This window comes from Mus caroli, chromosome 15 (genome assembly GCF_900094665.2).
Source record: "Mus caroli chromosome 15, CAROLI_EIJ_v1.1, whole genome shotgun sequence".
NCBI classification, from domain to species: domain Eukaryota; kingdom Metazoa; phylum Chordata; class Mammalia; order Rodentia; family Muridae; genus Mus; species Mus caroli.
In genome coordinates this window covers 28,562,644-28,579,973 of record NC_034584.1, presented here as the reverse complement: position 1 = coordinate 28,579,973, position 17,330 = coordinate 28,562,644, and the positions used below count along the sequence as shown (strand labels likewise).

The 17,330-nt window shown below is 37.6% G+C and overlaps 1 protein-coding gene and 1 pseudogene across 2 annotated transcripts in view; both read right to left on the bottom strand.

Annotated features, from left to right (window-relative positions):
• Positions 1-291: 291 nt before the first annotated feature.
• Positions 292-483, bottom strand: LOC110309986 (annotated as a pseudogene).
• An 833-nt stretch (positions 484-1,316) lies between these two features.
• Cpq (carboxypeptidase Q) overlaps positions 1,317-17,330 on the bottom strand; it is a 455,565-nt gene continuing 439,551 nt past the window's right edge. For both annotated transcript variants that reach the window (XM_021183239.2, XM_021183241.2), the window contains one exon: positions 1,317-1,775. In XM_021183239.2, the coding sequence (XP_021038898.1) occupies positions 1,612-1,775 (164 nt within the window). In that variant the 3' untranslated portion in view covers positions 1,317-1,611. The remainder of the gene's footprint in view (positions 1,776-17,330) is intronic.

Below are 17,330 nucleotides of genomic sequence, written 5' to 3'. Positions count from 1 at the left end.
CTGACCTATATTCTAATTCATTGATTCTTTCCCTGGCCTCGTTCAATCTTAGTCTGCTGTTGAGCAATGACCCAAAACATAAAATGAAATAAAATAAAATAAAATGCTCTCCAACCCTCCTGACATTGTATTTTTAGTAATTTAATTTTGCTATTTTGTTTTATTTTTTTTTCTTCTGATTTTTAATAAATTATAAACACTCTATCCACTTATCAAAGTTCATCAAAGAACTTTCAAAACATTTGACCTTCATGCTTCAGGGATTATTCATTCACAAAGTAGGCCACCATGTCATATCTTAAATTCCAGCGCTCTCATGCATTCCTTGTGGGACTCAATGAGATGTCCACAGTGTTCTTCTCCTTTCTCAATGATGTACGCATCACATGCCTTCTTGGTTTCAGGGCAGGCACAGCAGGGCTTCAGAGGCTTCTTCTCCTGAGCCTCAGGCAGGGCGGGGCTAGCAGCTGCCAGTCCTGGCATCTTTCCAAGCAAAAGCAAATAAGAGCACACACTAGCAACGCTCCCAAGCTCCGACCAACCTGACCTATCTCTCATTATTTTATAATTTCTATTATATCCTCTTAGTGTAATTCATTCCTATTTTCCTGTGAACTCCATATTTATATTAAATTCTCAACATATTAGTATATCTATGATTAATATGTTAAACTCTCTTGTTTTATCTCTTGACAATAAGGTACTTTTGCCCTTTTGTGTTTGATGAGTTTTTGTTGTGTTGTTGTTTTGTTTTCCTTTTTTGCTTTTATGAAGCCCAGGCTGGCCTTGAACTCTTGATACTCCTACCACAGACTTTCATTTGTTGGAATTGCAGGTATGCACCACATCATACCAGGCTGTTTTGTGTAATTCTTGTGATTAATTTGAATATTAGACATTGTATAATGAAGTATTGTATAATGTAGCATTGTCTATAGAGTGGGTAAGAATTGAAATTTTTATCTGTGGAATTTTGTGAATATTATTTGGTCTATCTGGATTTCAACCTCTGAAATGTAGCTGTAAAAAAATGCCTCTGAGAAACTGAAATATATAAAACATACATATTAAATGGCAATATCATTATCTAGTGATAGTTTCCTGTACCCAGCTTTAAAAGATCTGTATATATATATATATATATATATATATTTGAAGTTTTCTAAATGTAAATTTGTTTTTACCAATTTGAAAATTCCATAAAATGTATAACATAAAATATACAAACTAGATCGTCAAATCTCTTCACTTATCCACTTAAAATATTGAGATTATGTAATTTTCTCCTCTTTTCCATAATATAAACCACAAATTGGTCTCATTACATTTAATTTAATGTTTATAAATGAAAATGAAAACTCAGAAACCTTTCAAATATTTATTGCTTATTTTTAAACTGGAAACAACATTTTCAAGGTGGTGCAGTAGGGATCATTATTTATTCTAGAAACAGGTATGAAAGTATTAAGGAAAGATGATTAACAGAAGGTATAAAGAAAACTATGCCCTGTGGATTAAGTGTATAACACTCTTTTGTGACGATGGATGCTGTGAAGATTCAGAGTTGGGATTCCCAACTACAGAGAACAAGGTCCTCTCTTCTTGTTCTCCTTAGGACCTGGGCAGCATTTCTTCCATGTCTGCAACAACATAAGCGACAACAGCCCACACAGCAGCAGCAACGTTCATCTGCTTTGGATCCATGACAGTCATGGTGTCTCCGTGGGAATGATGGAAAAAGAAATACTTGTACAAGTCATCACGCAGACTGGCTCCTGTGGAGAAGAGGGAGAATTCTGAATGTGCTATTTGACAAGCATGGCTGAATAGCTGTTTAGAAACCACTGGTGTCCTCCCACATCTTTTTGCTCACTCTCCTTACTAATTGAAGTGGCAAAGAAGGAAGAAATACCTATGTCATATTACTGTGACCAGAAGATTTATATGTCAGGCTGTGGAAGAGTTTTAGGAATGCCTTAACTTTGATGAAAGAACTTGGGAAAGGGTGGTTAACACTCGGTTAACACTAGCTCTAACAGGAATTAGAGCTTCAACTTATAAAAAGTCCAAGTTTCAGCCTCAAATCAGAGCCTGGGCAAATGTCCTCTCTAATTCATCCTTCAACACCTGCTTGAACTATCTTATGGAAGAGTAGCTGTAGTTCAGGAGCATCTGGCAGTCTGGTGGATTGTTTTATTGTGAAATTCATGACATGCAGAGAAGACTGCAGAGAGCCTACGTGTGCATTAAGCTGATACTATGAAGAGGTTGTGTCTATCATTAAATGCAAGACAGCACTTCCCAGCACATGAGAAAGCCATGCTCTCACTGTCATTTTCATTGCAGTTCTGTTCTACCTTCCCAGGACTCACAGTCCTGGCTTGCTCAAGTGCTGATCACTTCTTGTTTTTGGTAGTTCTCTCTCTCTCTCTCTCTCTCTCTCTCTCTCACACACACACACACACACACACACACACACACGCACGCACGCACATGCACGTGCACACACATACACACACATACACACACATACACACTCAATATGGCCAGAACTGTCTATTCTAAATATATTCTGTATTTTGCTCTTTTCACTCAGATGTATGTAAGATTTAACTGCTAATATGCATTGCTGTTCTATATTACTTTTAAATTTGCTGTATCCTATTTCATTGTATTAATTAATTATTATTGTTTCTGGCATACTCCCTTAAGACTCCAATCTTACCAGTTTTGATTAGAGTGTTCATGACTGCTCAGTTTTAAATGTTTATTAGCTTCTAAGTTGAATATGTTATCAACCTATGTTTTATAATAAATATCTTTCATTAAAAATATAGAGCTCCTTTGTTTATTTTTTACTATTAATTTTTAATATCATACAATGTGGCACAAATTCTTTGGATTTTGTTGTGATTTGCTTCATGGTCTACTTTCAAAAATGTTCCATACACACTGCTTGTAAAGGATGTATGTTTAGTCTGCTGGGCATGTCACCAAACCTAATATTTTACTGTGTTCTCCAAACTTTTAACTCTTTATCAACTTGTTATACATCTGATCTATAAGTATGGGAAGGTATGGACAAAAATGTCCATCTGTGATTTTCAATGTGCTTTCTACTTCATAGCTATTCTGTAGCTCCAGAAACGTCTTTATTTCTATATATTTCAAATCTATATATTTCTACATATTTAAAGTTATGCTCTGAGGGACACATGAACTTAAAATTTTGTCTTCCTGGTAGATTGAACTTTTATTGATTTGTGATGGTCCTCTTCATGTGTAGCAACACTTTCTGTCCTGATATTTTATTTATGATAAACATGCTAAGTAATGATTCAATGTCCTTTGTGGTTACTGAGTGCTTTAGACTTTGTGTTGCTCCTGTATTTAATCCAGCTCCTCCTACAGGTAAGATGGTCCACTTGCTTCTTTGTGCAGAATGCTAAGTGTAGTGCATCATTTTATGTCTCTTGTCCTTATACTCTAAATGTTTTCAAAATTAGTCTTGAGAATATTTGTGTTGTAGCAGGAGACTATAATTCCTTTATGCAGATTATGGGTTTTTTTGTTGGTTTTTTGTTTGTTTGTTTTGTTTTGTTTTAGTTAGATTTGCTTATACCACCTGAGGGTTAGCTCTTCTTTCCTTGTGTTTTCTAGATTTCTCCCCCTCAACTCCTCCACACCCCCCCATCTGCCTTGACCCTTTCTGGGTTGATTTTTCTCTACTCTACTGGTTTGAGCCTATCTGCTTTGCTTCTGTTCAGTCCAGAGACTTTAGAAATCATTGGTTACATATTGGTTTTCATGATTATAAAGAAAGTTAGCAGCACTGTGGAGGCTATATGCCTCATGCCTGTCATAAACACCCATGTTCTAAAGTGTTGAAGGTAAAGGCTGGCCCCACATTGCTGATTCTCATCTTGTACTTATTACTGGTATACATTTTGTATACTGCCTCCAGACAATGATTGCTTTAACCAATAATTTTGTGCAGGAATGGAATGATTATGAACGTAGAACATCAACAGTGACCTTCTGTTTCTTGCCCATAAGTTGGGTATAACATCTGTTCCTTAGACCTCCACTGTCCGGGACTGATTTTCTCCATGACATACTAAGTTTTCAGATCTTTACTAAAAGATATATTCTACCAGTTTTCCTAAACTCCTCACTCTGGAGTGAAGGTGAGGTTTTACAGGGTAAAGTTTGCCATAGTTCTACTAAACCACTAATACAAGCTAGTAAGGAAAGAGAAGCACAGAAGAAAGCTCTTTAACACTCTGACAGTGAATGGCTCCTATGCCTACATCGCATATTAAACATCGTATGTTAACTGACAAAAGCTATCAAACTCTTCACCTGTGTTTAGGTGACTTTTTTTCCCTGTGTAGTGATTTTATTTCTAAATCAGTAAAACATGTTATCTCTTCACCCAGGTGCTCAGAAAGGGTAAGATCTTGCCATCCTCCAGCCTGGTAACATAAAACTTATAGTGGGTAGGCTGGAGCTGAGGTCCATAAATGATTTGAGGTTCAATCCAACTCAACTGTGGAAATGTTTATTGAATCCCCATAACATTCTGAGCAGTAGGCTAAGGCTAAAAACTGACAGAAAGTTAGAAGGAACTTCATTTCTGTTAGGCTGGAACCCCTGCTCAACCCCTGCACAAGCTGTGAAACCTGTCTGTCCTCCTACTCCAACCCTGATCATACAGAGAAAACTCAGGCTAACACATCATTACTCCTCATCTCCATGTTTCCAGTAACCCTCTCAAGAGTGCCCTCCCAGAGGTTCAGTTTTTGACCATGTATAGACCTCATTCCAGCTCCTATCTGGTTCATCATCACTCCTCACCTAATCTCTATAGAGCCCCTTTGCTTTAGCCCACCCAAAGCTGCAAACTAATAACCATGCCTCCTTTACTTTTGGTCTAATCTGGTCTAATCTGTCCTATCTCTTCATCACTGAGGGAGAGAAAATGCTCTTCAGTTTTCATCATCCAAAACCTTATTCTGCAGTAGGGGAAGATACGCTTGTGAGTTATAACAACAAAGCATGAATGAATGGCAGGTGTTTATGCTGTGTGCTCTCCTTGCTGTCACCATCCTCATTACCACCATCATTTGTTATAATCGTCTTTGCACATTTTCCACAATACTGTAAGCTGCCCAGAGTCAGATCCTGTTTTGATACCCACTGTGCTGCTAATGTCTATGATATAGCACCAAATACAAGTTGGAAATATATTTACTTAATGGATGAATGGGAGCTAATTTTATGAGTGAGACATGTAGGGTCATTGTAGGAAAAGATGGGACTTACAACAAGGCAACTTGAATAATTTACTGAAGAGATGACTTATACAGAATTATTAGTGTTAAATAAAGCAATAAAGGATAAAACAAGCCAGGAGCAGGCACGGTGGAAAGCCATTGTCAGCCTTAGGCTTACAAGAGGAGGAGGGATGGTTTAGGAAGGAATTAAAAGTGTGTGTTAGGAAAAAATGAGAGGGGCTGTGGTTGTTTAGAAGCCTGGGTCTCAGTCTCTAGCTGATGCCTCCCCAAATTCTTCTGGGTCCCCCTGAACCAAATTCAACAATAGATCAGAAGGCAATGGGGTTTATTAGCATAGCCCATAGTAGTTCATCCTCAGAGAGTGATTGTAGGTTACAAAAAGATAAGAGAAATGGAGAGGTGGAAAAGGATGTCCAACATGAGTCCTTAAGATGTCAATAGAGGTTGGTTACAGGTATTCCAGGTACATAGAATATATGCACATTTTAATTTGAGCAACATGAGATACACCGGGTCAATAATTGACAGATGAAATGTGAAACTGATAACGGTGAATCCTGAAAATGTCATGGTGTACTCCATAATTGTACATCCTTAGCAGCTGTTAGCTGGGACATTAGGGCAACTGTGGCTTCATCTCACGGACCAGGAATGGGTAGGTAACTCCAGAGATGAAAAGGTAAGGATGCAGCTGGAGTAGTCTGGTAGCAGTCTTTCAGCTTCTGGAATTCTCATGGAAGAATGTTAATGAAAATAACAACCCTTTCCTGTGCAAAGGGCAGGATGCATTTAAAAAAAGGGGGGGGGTTCCTTACACCACAAGCCCATGGCATACTCAGGAAAATCAAATTTGCACGTTTTCTCTAATGGTACTATGTCTTCATAAAACTGTGACATTTTAGGATTGTTCGGTAGGGAGCACACACTTCCTAGATTCCAGATAGAACCAAGTGAATGTTGAAGTCACACAAAGATACACACACACACACACACACACACACACACACACACACACACACACACACAGGACAGAGTCAAGAAGTTCATAAAATGGAGTGGATGGAGGATGGATTAGGATACAGAGGGGGGTGTGGGTGTTTAATCCTAGCAGAGTATGATCACATGGGGCTGGTTTGATTCCATACAGGCCATCTTAAGAATACTGCAAGTTAGCTGATAGAAGAGGGACTCAAATTCCCTATTGGAAAAACAAAGGCAAGACATATTGTGATGTCCTTTACAGGCTTCCAAAATTACCTCTGTGTCTCAGATTTAAGGAATCTGGCTGCCAAATGAGTGATGTCTGGGTGCCTTCCTTTAGAGTCTGTGACTTAAGGAAGGTCACATTTCCTTCTATATCATCTAGGTTCCCATGACATTATGCAAAATAAAAACAACCAAGAAATTTGCTTATCACCACCAAGGAGCTATTAAAAGGCCCATTGACAGCCCTGGAGCTTTGTCTCTGTAATTCTACTCAGGCACTTTATCATTGACAGCTATTGATCTAAAGGACCAACACTGAAGGAGCTCCTGCATTTCAATTTCAGAGAAATGTGGGCGAATGCTAGCTATTCCTAGGGAGAATTGCATGGTATCTTTTGACAGGTGTATGAACTCTGAACAGGGAACCATCAAATGGTCTTTAGAAATGGAAAACTGCTAAGAGGAGTTTGCTCTAAGGAGAAGTAGTCTCCCCTGGAAACAAACTACAGGATTCTGAGAACTTTAACTGTTGGAGAGTATTTTCAAGAGAGATTTAGGATGTAAAGATGTCAGCCAAAAAGAAGGGATATATAGCTGAGGTAACAGAGGGAGGTAGGCTTAGGTTCTAACTCAAACTCTTCTGCTTGACTTTTAAAGTCGACTGCTAGGTCATTCCACTTCAGTTTCAGTCATAAAATCAGGATTATGGTAGCCAATATTCAAGATGCTTCTGAGGATTAGTAGGCTCTCAATTCAGTCTATTTTTTTTAAATGTCTGTTCTGTACCCATAGAAGCTCCAAGAGACCCATAGCATCAATTAAGTGCCCCTTGGAGGATTTAAAATCCTAATTTAATCAATCAAAATTCTGATGATTATTCAAAATGATGGCATAGTTGGACATCATGAAATCTGTTTTATGTGACATCGCCTTGACCCTGATTTAAATGATTTTTTTCTCTTCCTCCTTCCCCTGTTCTGTTTTCCACACCTCTGAGTCTTTCTTGCAAACACTCATATCACAAAAAATACTTTCCAGTTGTGAGCCTAGGTAAAACCTCCTCTGTGACTATCAAATGAGATACCAATTCTACTGAATTCTGCTCACAGTGTATTGCAATCTTCATAGGGACAGAGTGGTAATGTTCATGGTGTGTGTGCAGAACAAGAACAAATACTTTTTCCTAAAGATATAGGTGAGTAAAACCAAAGAATTTCCACATAGCACCTGCTTGTCATCCCTCTCACATATGTAATCAATAGGTTTTCATGAAAAAAAAATTAAGAAATTTATGTTTTGAGATCTTTTGGAAAGATAGTCAAGCTCTGATTTTCAAATTCAAGACTTTTATTTTATCAAATACATGGCTGTTGTGCTGTGTGAAGGCTGCATACAGGCGACCAGCTGTGGAAAATCCATTTCTTCTTTGTAAGCAGATCTCAAGCAGTCTGGAGCCCATGATTTAATTGCAATGGAATGTATTAAGGGCTTTCCCCCAATCATAATAATTATGCAGCTAGAGAAGAATGTTGTGTTCTTAATATATTCCCTACAAGGAAAGAGTCCCCTTAGCATCCATAAAGTGCTAAAAATACATTTAAAATTTAATTAAAATTTTCTCAGCTACATTAACATGTGAAAAAACATTATGAAAACAATTAGAAAGTCAATTAATAGAATTTGCAGGCATTTAATATCCCTTTTCAAGGAGGCACTTTAATCCCTATTAAATCTTATGGAAAATTACAATCAGGAGTAGTTAATGAATAGCTTCCTAACCCATAGCTTCTCAGAAGGGAAAACAAATCATAGGGGATGAAAAATAAAAAAAATAAAACAAAATATAGGCTCAAGTAAGAAAGAAAGAGACCCCCAACCTAAACATAATTAAAAGCATAACAGTTTGAGTTTATAAACATTTCACCTACTCAAGAACCACTAAGCTTGTACTCAATGTTTCCAAGGTGTGACCAACACAATTCTGAGCACATACTTGAGGTCAGCCCTGAGATTCCTGGTGACCTCCAGGGTAGCTGAACTGAGGGGCACTGAATCATCTCCCATAAAGTTGAAGAAGTGGACAGTAGCAATAGGACTAGTACTAAGAATCCTAGTAAGACTAAACCATACTACATGATAGTAGTTATGGAGCCATCCTACAGGGAAGTAAGAGAAATGGATTGTCATCACTGTTTATCCAGTGCTTCCTGTGTGCCTGGAACTCTTTGGAAATTATTTCATTTAATTCTCTAAGTGACACCATGAGTGCAAAACAGCAACAGATTGACAATAGTCATGAGGCTTGTTTAACACTACAGAGTAGTAGTCGGTACAGATAGGATTCCAGCTTGGGTTTTTCTGATTTAAAAATCCTTACTGTGTACCTGATCTCACTGAACTGTCTCAGGATATCAGCTTTTACCTCTCTGGGAATTTAGATAGTGTGGCCCCCGCCTGTCCCTCAGACCCACCCTGGTGCCCATTTTGATAAGGGAATAGAAATTTGAATTGGAAGTATATAGGATAATGAAGGAGAATTACATTCATAAACTAGGCTCAGACAGCCTGAGACCATTTGTCAGAAAATGAATGTCCATTGTGGCCATATCACCTTGAAACACCTGATCTTATTTGATCTTAGAAGCAAGAAAGGGTGAATTTGGGTCTCATATTGGACAGGCCTGCCAACTCTTCTGGGACTTCTTGGCTATCTGAAGTTACTCTTACCTCTAATCACTCATGATGTCCTTTGTGGTGATTTTTTTCAATACCATTTTAAAACTAATCTTTTAAAACTGATATACTATCAATAAAATTATACATACCAATAGAGTGCCATGAGATGTTTCAACATATCTGTTTGTAATATTTAAATGAGGTTAATTTAACCATGTCTATATTCTTAGTCATTTTTTTATTTCTTCATGATGAAACATCCAATATCGTTTTCTGGCTTGTAAGACCTTTGGAATTGCTGCCACACTTATCATACTCATTGATCCATTTATCATTCTTTCCACACCTGTTGAGGTTTGGTCTGTTGCTAAGTTTTGCGGTGCTAAATTCTGTACTCTAAGGTCTGGACCTACCAGTAATTTCTCATGTTTACTAGCTTTTGTTATCCAAACCTTGTTCCTAAATTTAAAACTATTGGTTAAATAAAAATGGCTACAGCCAATAACTGAAGGGATTAGAGGAAGGTGGGTTTTGAGTTACCTAGTTATGGGTGGAGAAGACAGGGGAGAGAGGAGAATGAGGAGAAAGCATCATGTGGGGAGATGTACCATGAGCACATGGCCAGGAGAAACAGCAAATATTTGGTGAATACCACTGGAGAGGTAGCCAGGCCAACAGTTCGAAAAGTAGATTAAGGATTACTATCCCAGTAATTGTCAAAGTCATAGACTGGAACAGAAAAGAAATTCCTCCCATCACATAATAATCAAAACATCAAATGCATAAAACAAGGAAAGAATATTGAAAGTAAGGGGAAAAGGTCAAGTAACATATAAAGGCAGACCTATCAGAATTATACCAGACTTCTCAACAGACATTCTAAAGGCCAGAAGATCTTCAGCAGATGTCACACAGACCCTAAGAGAACACAAATGCCAGCTTAGGCTACAACAAAACTCTCAAATTACCATAGATGAACAAACCAAGGTATTCCAAGACAAAACCAAATTTAAACAATATCTTTACACTAATCCAGTCCTACAGAGGATAAGTGAAGGAAAAGTCTAACACAAGGAGGGAAACTACACCCAAGAAAAAGCAAGAAATTAATCCTTTCACAAAAAAACCCAAAAGAAAAGAAACACACTCAACAACAACAACAAAAAAAGTAAGAGACTGACAAGCCAACTGAAGCCTTTTTCTTATGCTTCTGGTTTTCCCATAGACCAGTAACACTAAACAGAGAAAGGGACAGGAAACTTACACTCTAACCCCTTGTTCTCCACATACACCGAGCAGTGTGACCTTTAAAAACTCATTGACTTCTCAAACCCTGACCAAGTACTCCTAACATACCAGGCCTGGGGCTAGTAGCCAAAGAAGTCATGTAAAATCGGATCACTGCCCTTGAATGATTTACAGTCCTAGCAGGAAGAAGACAGTAAACAAGGAAGAAAAACTAGGATGTCAGCCAGGTTTGGACTAAAGAGTTGCAGGCGAAAGCACTCACTGCTCTTCCACAGGACCAAAGGTCAGTTCCCAGCATACAAATCCAGAGGCTCACAACCACCTGTATTTCTAGCTCCAAAGGACCCAATGCTCTCATCTGTCCTCGGTGGGCACATACACACAGGAACACACACACAAAAATATATCTTTTATTTTAAGTCAATTCTCTTAAAAAAAAAAAGAAAGAAAAGAAACACACAAACATAATTCCACCTTTAGCAACAAAAATAACAGGAAGCAAAAATGGTCACTAATATCTCTCAACATCAATGGATTCAATTCTCCCCATAAAAAGACATAGGTTAACAGACTGGATATGTAAACAGGACCTAGCATTTTGCCGCATAAAGGAAACATACCAATGACAAAGACAGACACTACCTCAAAGTGAGAGGCTGGAAAAAATTTCCAAACAAGTGACCCCAAGAAAAAAGCTGGAGTAGCCATTCTAACACCCAATAAAATAAACTTTCAACCAAAAGTTATCAAAAAAGATGGGGAGGGTCACTACATACTCAGCAAAGGAAAAATCCACCAAGAAAAACCTCTCAATTCAGAATACCTATGCCCCAAATGCAAGAACATGGACATTTGTAAAGAAAGAGTACTGAAGCTAAAAGCACACATTGAACCTCGCACAATAATAGTAGGAGATTTTAACACCCCACTCTCACCAATGGGCAAATCATGGAAATAGAAACTTCACAGAGACATGGCAAAACTAAAATAAGTTATGAAACAAATGGATTTAGAAGATATCTATAAAACATTTCACCCTAAAACAAAAAAGTATTACTTCTCCAAAATTGACCATATACTCAGTCACAAAACAAGCCTCAACCAGTACAAAGACACTGAATTAATCTAATCTACTCTATCAGACCACCACAGACTAAGGCTGGTCTTCAATAACAACAAAAACCACATAAAGCCCACATACATGTAAGAAGCTGAACAACTATCTACTCAGTGATAACTTGGACAGGGAAGAAGGCACAATATATCCAAACTTATGGAGACAATGAGAGCAATGCTAAGAGGAAAACTCATAGCCCTGAGTAACTCTATAAAAAAATTGGAGAGAGCATACACTAGTAGCTTAGGAACACATCTGAAAGCTCTAGAACAAAAAGAAGCAAATACAACAACAAGGAGTAGACAAACTCAGGGCTGAAACCAATCAAGTAGAAACAAAGAGAACTATACAAAGAATCAACAAAAACAGGAGCTGGTTCTTTGAGAAAATCTACAAGATAGATAAACCCTTAGCCAAACTAACTAGAGAATACAGAAACAGTATCCAAATTAACAAAATCAGCAATGAAAAGGGAGACATAACAACAGAAACTGAGGAAATTAAAAAAATAATCAAATCATACTACAAAATTCTATATTCAACAAAACTGAAAAATCTAGATGGAATGGATGATTTTATACACAGATACTAGATATCAAAGTTAAATCAGGATGAGATAAGCCATCTAAACAGTCCCCTAAACCCTAAGGAAGTAGAAGCACTCATTAAAAGTCTCCCATCCAATAAAAGCCCAGGACCAGATGGTTTTAGTGCACAATTCTATCAGACCTTCAAAAAAGACCTAATCCCAATACTCTTCAAACTTTCCACAAAATAGAAACAGAACGAACACGACCCAGTTCTTTGTATGAAGCCACAGTTGCACTGATACCCAAACCACAAAAAGACCCAACAAAGAAAGAGAACTTTAGACCAATTTCCCTTATGAATACTTCAAAAATACTCAATAAATTTCTCCAAGAATACATCAAAATGATCATTCACCATGATTGAGTAGGACTGCAGGTTTGGTTCAATATATGGAAATCCATCAATGTAACCCACCCAATAAATGGAAATTCATCAATGTAACTAACAAACTCAACGAAAAACTACATGATCATCTAATTAGATGCTAAAAACGCTTTTGACAAAATACAACACCCATTAATTTTAAAAGTATTGCAGAGATCAGGAATTCAAAGTCCATACATAAATATAATAAAAGCAATATACAGCAAACCAATAGTCAATATCAAACTAAATGTAGAGAAACTCAAAGCAGTCCTGTTAAAATCAGGAACAAGACAAGGCTGTCCATTCTCTCCCTACCTATTCAATATAGTACTCAATGATCTACTCAGAGCAATTAGACAACAAAAAGACATCAAAGGAATACACATTAGGAAAGAGGAAGTCAAGATATCCCTATTTGCAGATGATAAAATATGTTGCATAATCAACCCTCAAAATCTACCAGAGAACTCCTACAGCTGATAAACAACTTCAGTGAAGTGGCTGGATATAAAATGAACTCTAACAAATCAGTAGCCTTCCTCTACTCAGAGGAAAAATGGGCTGAGAAAGGAATTAGGGAAACAACATCCTTCACAATTGCCACAGATAATACAAAATATATTGGTGTGACTCTAACAAAGCAAGATCTGTATGACAACATATGGATTTTCATATATTGAACTAATCTTGCATCCCTGGGATGAAGCCTACTTCATTGTGGTGAATGATATTTTTTATGTGTTCTTGGATTTGGTGAGCTAGAATTTTATTGAGTATTTTTGCATCGATATTCATATCGATGCAAGCATCATCTGAAGTTCTATTTCTATTTTGGGTCTTTGTGTGGTTTAGGTGTCAGAGTAACTGTGGCTTCATAGAATGAATTCAGTAGTGTTCCTTCTGTTTTTGTTTTATGAAATAGTTTGAAGAATGTTGGTATCAGGTCTACTTTGAAGGTCTGGTAGAGTTCTACATTGAAGCCATCTGGCTCTGGGCTTTTTTTTCCTAGAAAGGTTTTTAATGACTTCTATCTCTTTAGGGTATATGTGCCTGTTTAGATAGTTTGTCTGCTCTTGATTTAATTTTGATATGAGATATCTGTCTAAATAATCATCAATTTCACCTAGATTTTGTTGAGTATATATTTTGTAGTAGGTTATGATGACTTTTTTTTTTAATTTCCTCTGTTTTTTGTTATGTATCCCTTTTAATTTTTTTCCATTTTTATTAGATATTTTCTTTATTTACATTTCAAATGTTATCTCCGTTCCTAGTTTCCCCTCTGAAAACAACTTATCTTCCCCTCCCTCCCCCTGCTCAACGCCCTACCCACTGCTGCTTCATGGTCCTGGCATTCCACTACACTAGAGCATAGAGCCTTCTCAGGACCAAGGGCCTCTCCTCCCACTGATGTACAGCAATGCCATCATCTGCTACTGGAGACAATGTAGCTGGAGCCATGGGTCCCACCATGTGTACTCTTTGGTTGGTGGCTTAGTCCAGAGAGCTGTGTGGGTACTGGTTATTTCATATTGTTGTTCCTCCTATGGGGCTGCAAATCCCTTCAGAACTCTGGGTTCATTCTCTAGCTCCTCCATTGGGGATCCTGTGCTCAGTCCAATGGTTGGTTGCAAGCCTCCACGTCTGTAATTGTCAGGCACTGGTAAAGCCTCTCAGGAGACAGCTATAACAGGGTCCTGTCAGCAAGCACTTGTTGGCATTCACAAAGTGTCTGGGTTTGGTGACTCTATATGCGATGCATCCCGAGTTGCAGCAGTCTCTGGATGGTCATTCCCTCAGTCTCTGCTCCAAACATTGTCTCTGTAACTCCTTCCATGGGTCCTTTCCCCCCTTCTAAGCTGGACTGAGGTATCCACACTCTGATCTTCCTTCTTCTTGAGTTCATGTGGTTTGGGAATTGTATCTTGTGTATTCTAAGCTTCCAGGCTAATATCCACAAATCAGTGAATGCATAACATGTGTGTTCTTTTGTGATTGGGCTACCTCACTCATATTCTCCAGATCCATCCACTTGGCTAATAATTTTATAAATCATTGTTTTTAATAGCTGAGTAGTACTCCATTGTGTAAATATACCACATTTTCAGTATCCACTTCTCTGTTGAGGGATATCTGGGTTCTTTCCAGATCCTTGCTATTATAAATAAGGCTGCTATGAACATAGTGGATCATGTGTTCTTATTACATGTTGGAGCATCTTCTGGGTATATGTCCAGGAGTGGTATTAGTGGGTCCTCAGGTAGTACTATGTCCAATTTCTGAGGAACTACCAAACTGATTTCCAGAGTGGTTGTACCGGCTTGCAATCCCAGTAATGGAGGAGTGTTCCTCTTTCTCCAAAACCTCACCAGCATCTGCTGTCACCTGAGTTTTTGATCTTAGCCATACTGACGGGTGTGAGGTGGAATCTCAGTGTTGTTTTGATTTGCATTTCCCTGATGACTATGATTGTTGAACATTTCTTTAGGTGCCTGTCAGCCATTCAGATTCCTCAGTTTAGAATTCTTTGCTTAGCTCTGTACCCCATTTTTAATAGGGTTATTTGTTTCTCTGGAGTCTTGTATATATTGGGTATTAGCCCTCTATTGGATGTAGGAGTAGTAAAGCTCTTTTCCAAAGCTGCTAGTTCATGCTCTCTCCAGTTTCTTTTATGTTTTTCTTTTTTTCTATTTTTTGTTTTCTTGAAACAGGGTTTCTATATATAGCCCTGGCTGTCCTAGAGCTTACTCTGTAGACCAGGCTTGCCTTGGGCTCAGAAATCTGCCTGCCTATGCCTCCAAATTGCTGGGATTAAAGCATGTGCCACCATTGCCCAGCCTTCAGTTTCTTTTTGGAGGCACTCGGAGCTATGAGTTTTTCTCTCAGGACTGCTTTCCTTGTGTCCCATAAGTTTGGGTATATTGTGGTTTCATTGTCATTAAACTCTAAAAAGTCTTTAATTTCTTTCTTTATTACTTCCTTGACTAAGTTATCATTGAGTAGAACATTGTTCAGCTTCCCCATGGATATTGGCTTTCTATTGTTTATGTTCTTATTGAACATAAACCTTAGTCTATGGTGATCTGATAGGATGAGTGGAATTATTTCTGTCTTCTTGTATCTGTTGAGGCCTGCTTTGTGACTGATTGTTTGGTCAGTTTTGGAGAAGGTACCATGAGGTGTTGAGAAGAAGGTATATCCTTTTGTTTTAGGACAAAATGTCCTATAGATATTTGTTAAATCCATTTGTTTCATAAATTCTGTATGTTTCACTGTGTCTCTGTTTAGTTTCTGTTTCTATGATCTGTCCATCAATGAGAGTGGGATGTTGAAGTCTCTCACTATTATTGTATGAGGTGCAATGTGTGCTTTGAGCTTTTGTAAGGTTTCTTTTATAAATGTGGATGCCTTTGCATTAGAAGCAGAGATGTTCAGCATAGAGAGTTCTTGGTAGATTTATTTATTTTTTGATGAGTATGAAGTGTCCTTCCTTATCTTTTTTGATAACTTTTGGTTGAAAGTCGACTTTATTCAATAGTAGAATGGCTACTCCAGCTTGTTTCTTGGGGCCATTTTCTTGGGAGTGTTTTCTAGCCTTTTAGTCTGAGGTAGTATCTGTCTTTGTCACTGAGGTAGGTTTCCTGTATGCAGCAAAATGTTGGGTCCTGTTTATGTATCCAGTCTGGTAGTCTATGTTATTTTATTGGGGAATTGAGTTCATTGATATTAAGAGATATTAAGGATAAAGATAGTTGTTTCCTGCTATATTTGTTGTTAGAGATGATATTATGTTTTTTTTGTGGGTACTTCTTCTTGGTTTGTAAAAAGAAGATTATTTTCTTGCTTTTTCTATGTTATAGTTTCACTCCTTGTGTTAAAGTTTTCCATTTATTATCCTTAAAAGGCTGGATTTGTGGAGAGATAGTGTCTAAATTTGTTTTTGTCATGGAATATCTTGGTTTCTCCATCTATGGTTATTGAAAGTTTTGCTGGGTATAGTAGCCTGGGTTGGCAATTGTGTTCTCGTAGGGTCTGTATGATGTCTGCCCAGGATCTCCGGGCTTTCATAGTATCTGGTGAGAAGTCTGGTGTAATTCAAGTAGATCTACTTTATATGTTACTTGAACTTTTTCCCTTACTGCGTTTAATATTCTTTCTCTGTTTTATGCATTTTGTGTTTTGATTACTATGTGATGGGAGGAATTTATTTCTGATCCAATCAATTTGTGTTTTGTAGGGTTCTTGTATACTCATGGGCATTTCTTTCTTTAGGTTAGAGATATTTTCTTCTATAATTTTGTTGAAGATATTTACTGGCCCTTTAAGATGGAAATGTTTGTTCTCTTATATATCTATCACTTTAGGTCTTGTCTTCTCATTGTGTCCTGAATTTCCTGGATTTTTGAGTTAGGATCGTTTTGTATTTTGCATTTTCTTGGTGTGTTGTGTCTATGTTTCCCACAGTATCTTCTGCACCTGAGATTCTCTATTCTATTACTTGTATTCTGTTGGTGATGCTTGCATCTGTGACTCCTGATCTCTTTCCTAGGTGTTCTATGTCCAGAGTTGTCTTCCTTTGTTATTTCTTCATTGCTTATACGTCCATGAGCCTGGATGGTTCTGTTCAATTCCTTCACCTGTTTTGTTATGTTTTCCTGTAATTCTTTAAGGAATTTTTGTGATTCCCCATTAAGGGCTTCTACCTGTTTACCTTTGTTCTCCTGTATTTCTTTTTCTTTCTTTCTTTCTTTCTTTCTTTCTTTCTTTCTTTCTTTCTTTCTTTCTCTCTCTCTTTCTTCTTTCTTGCTTTCTTGCTTTCCTTTCTCTCT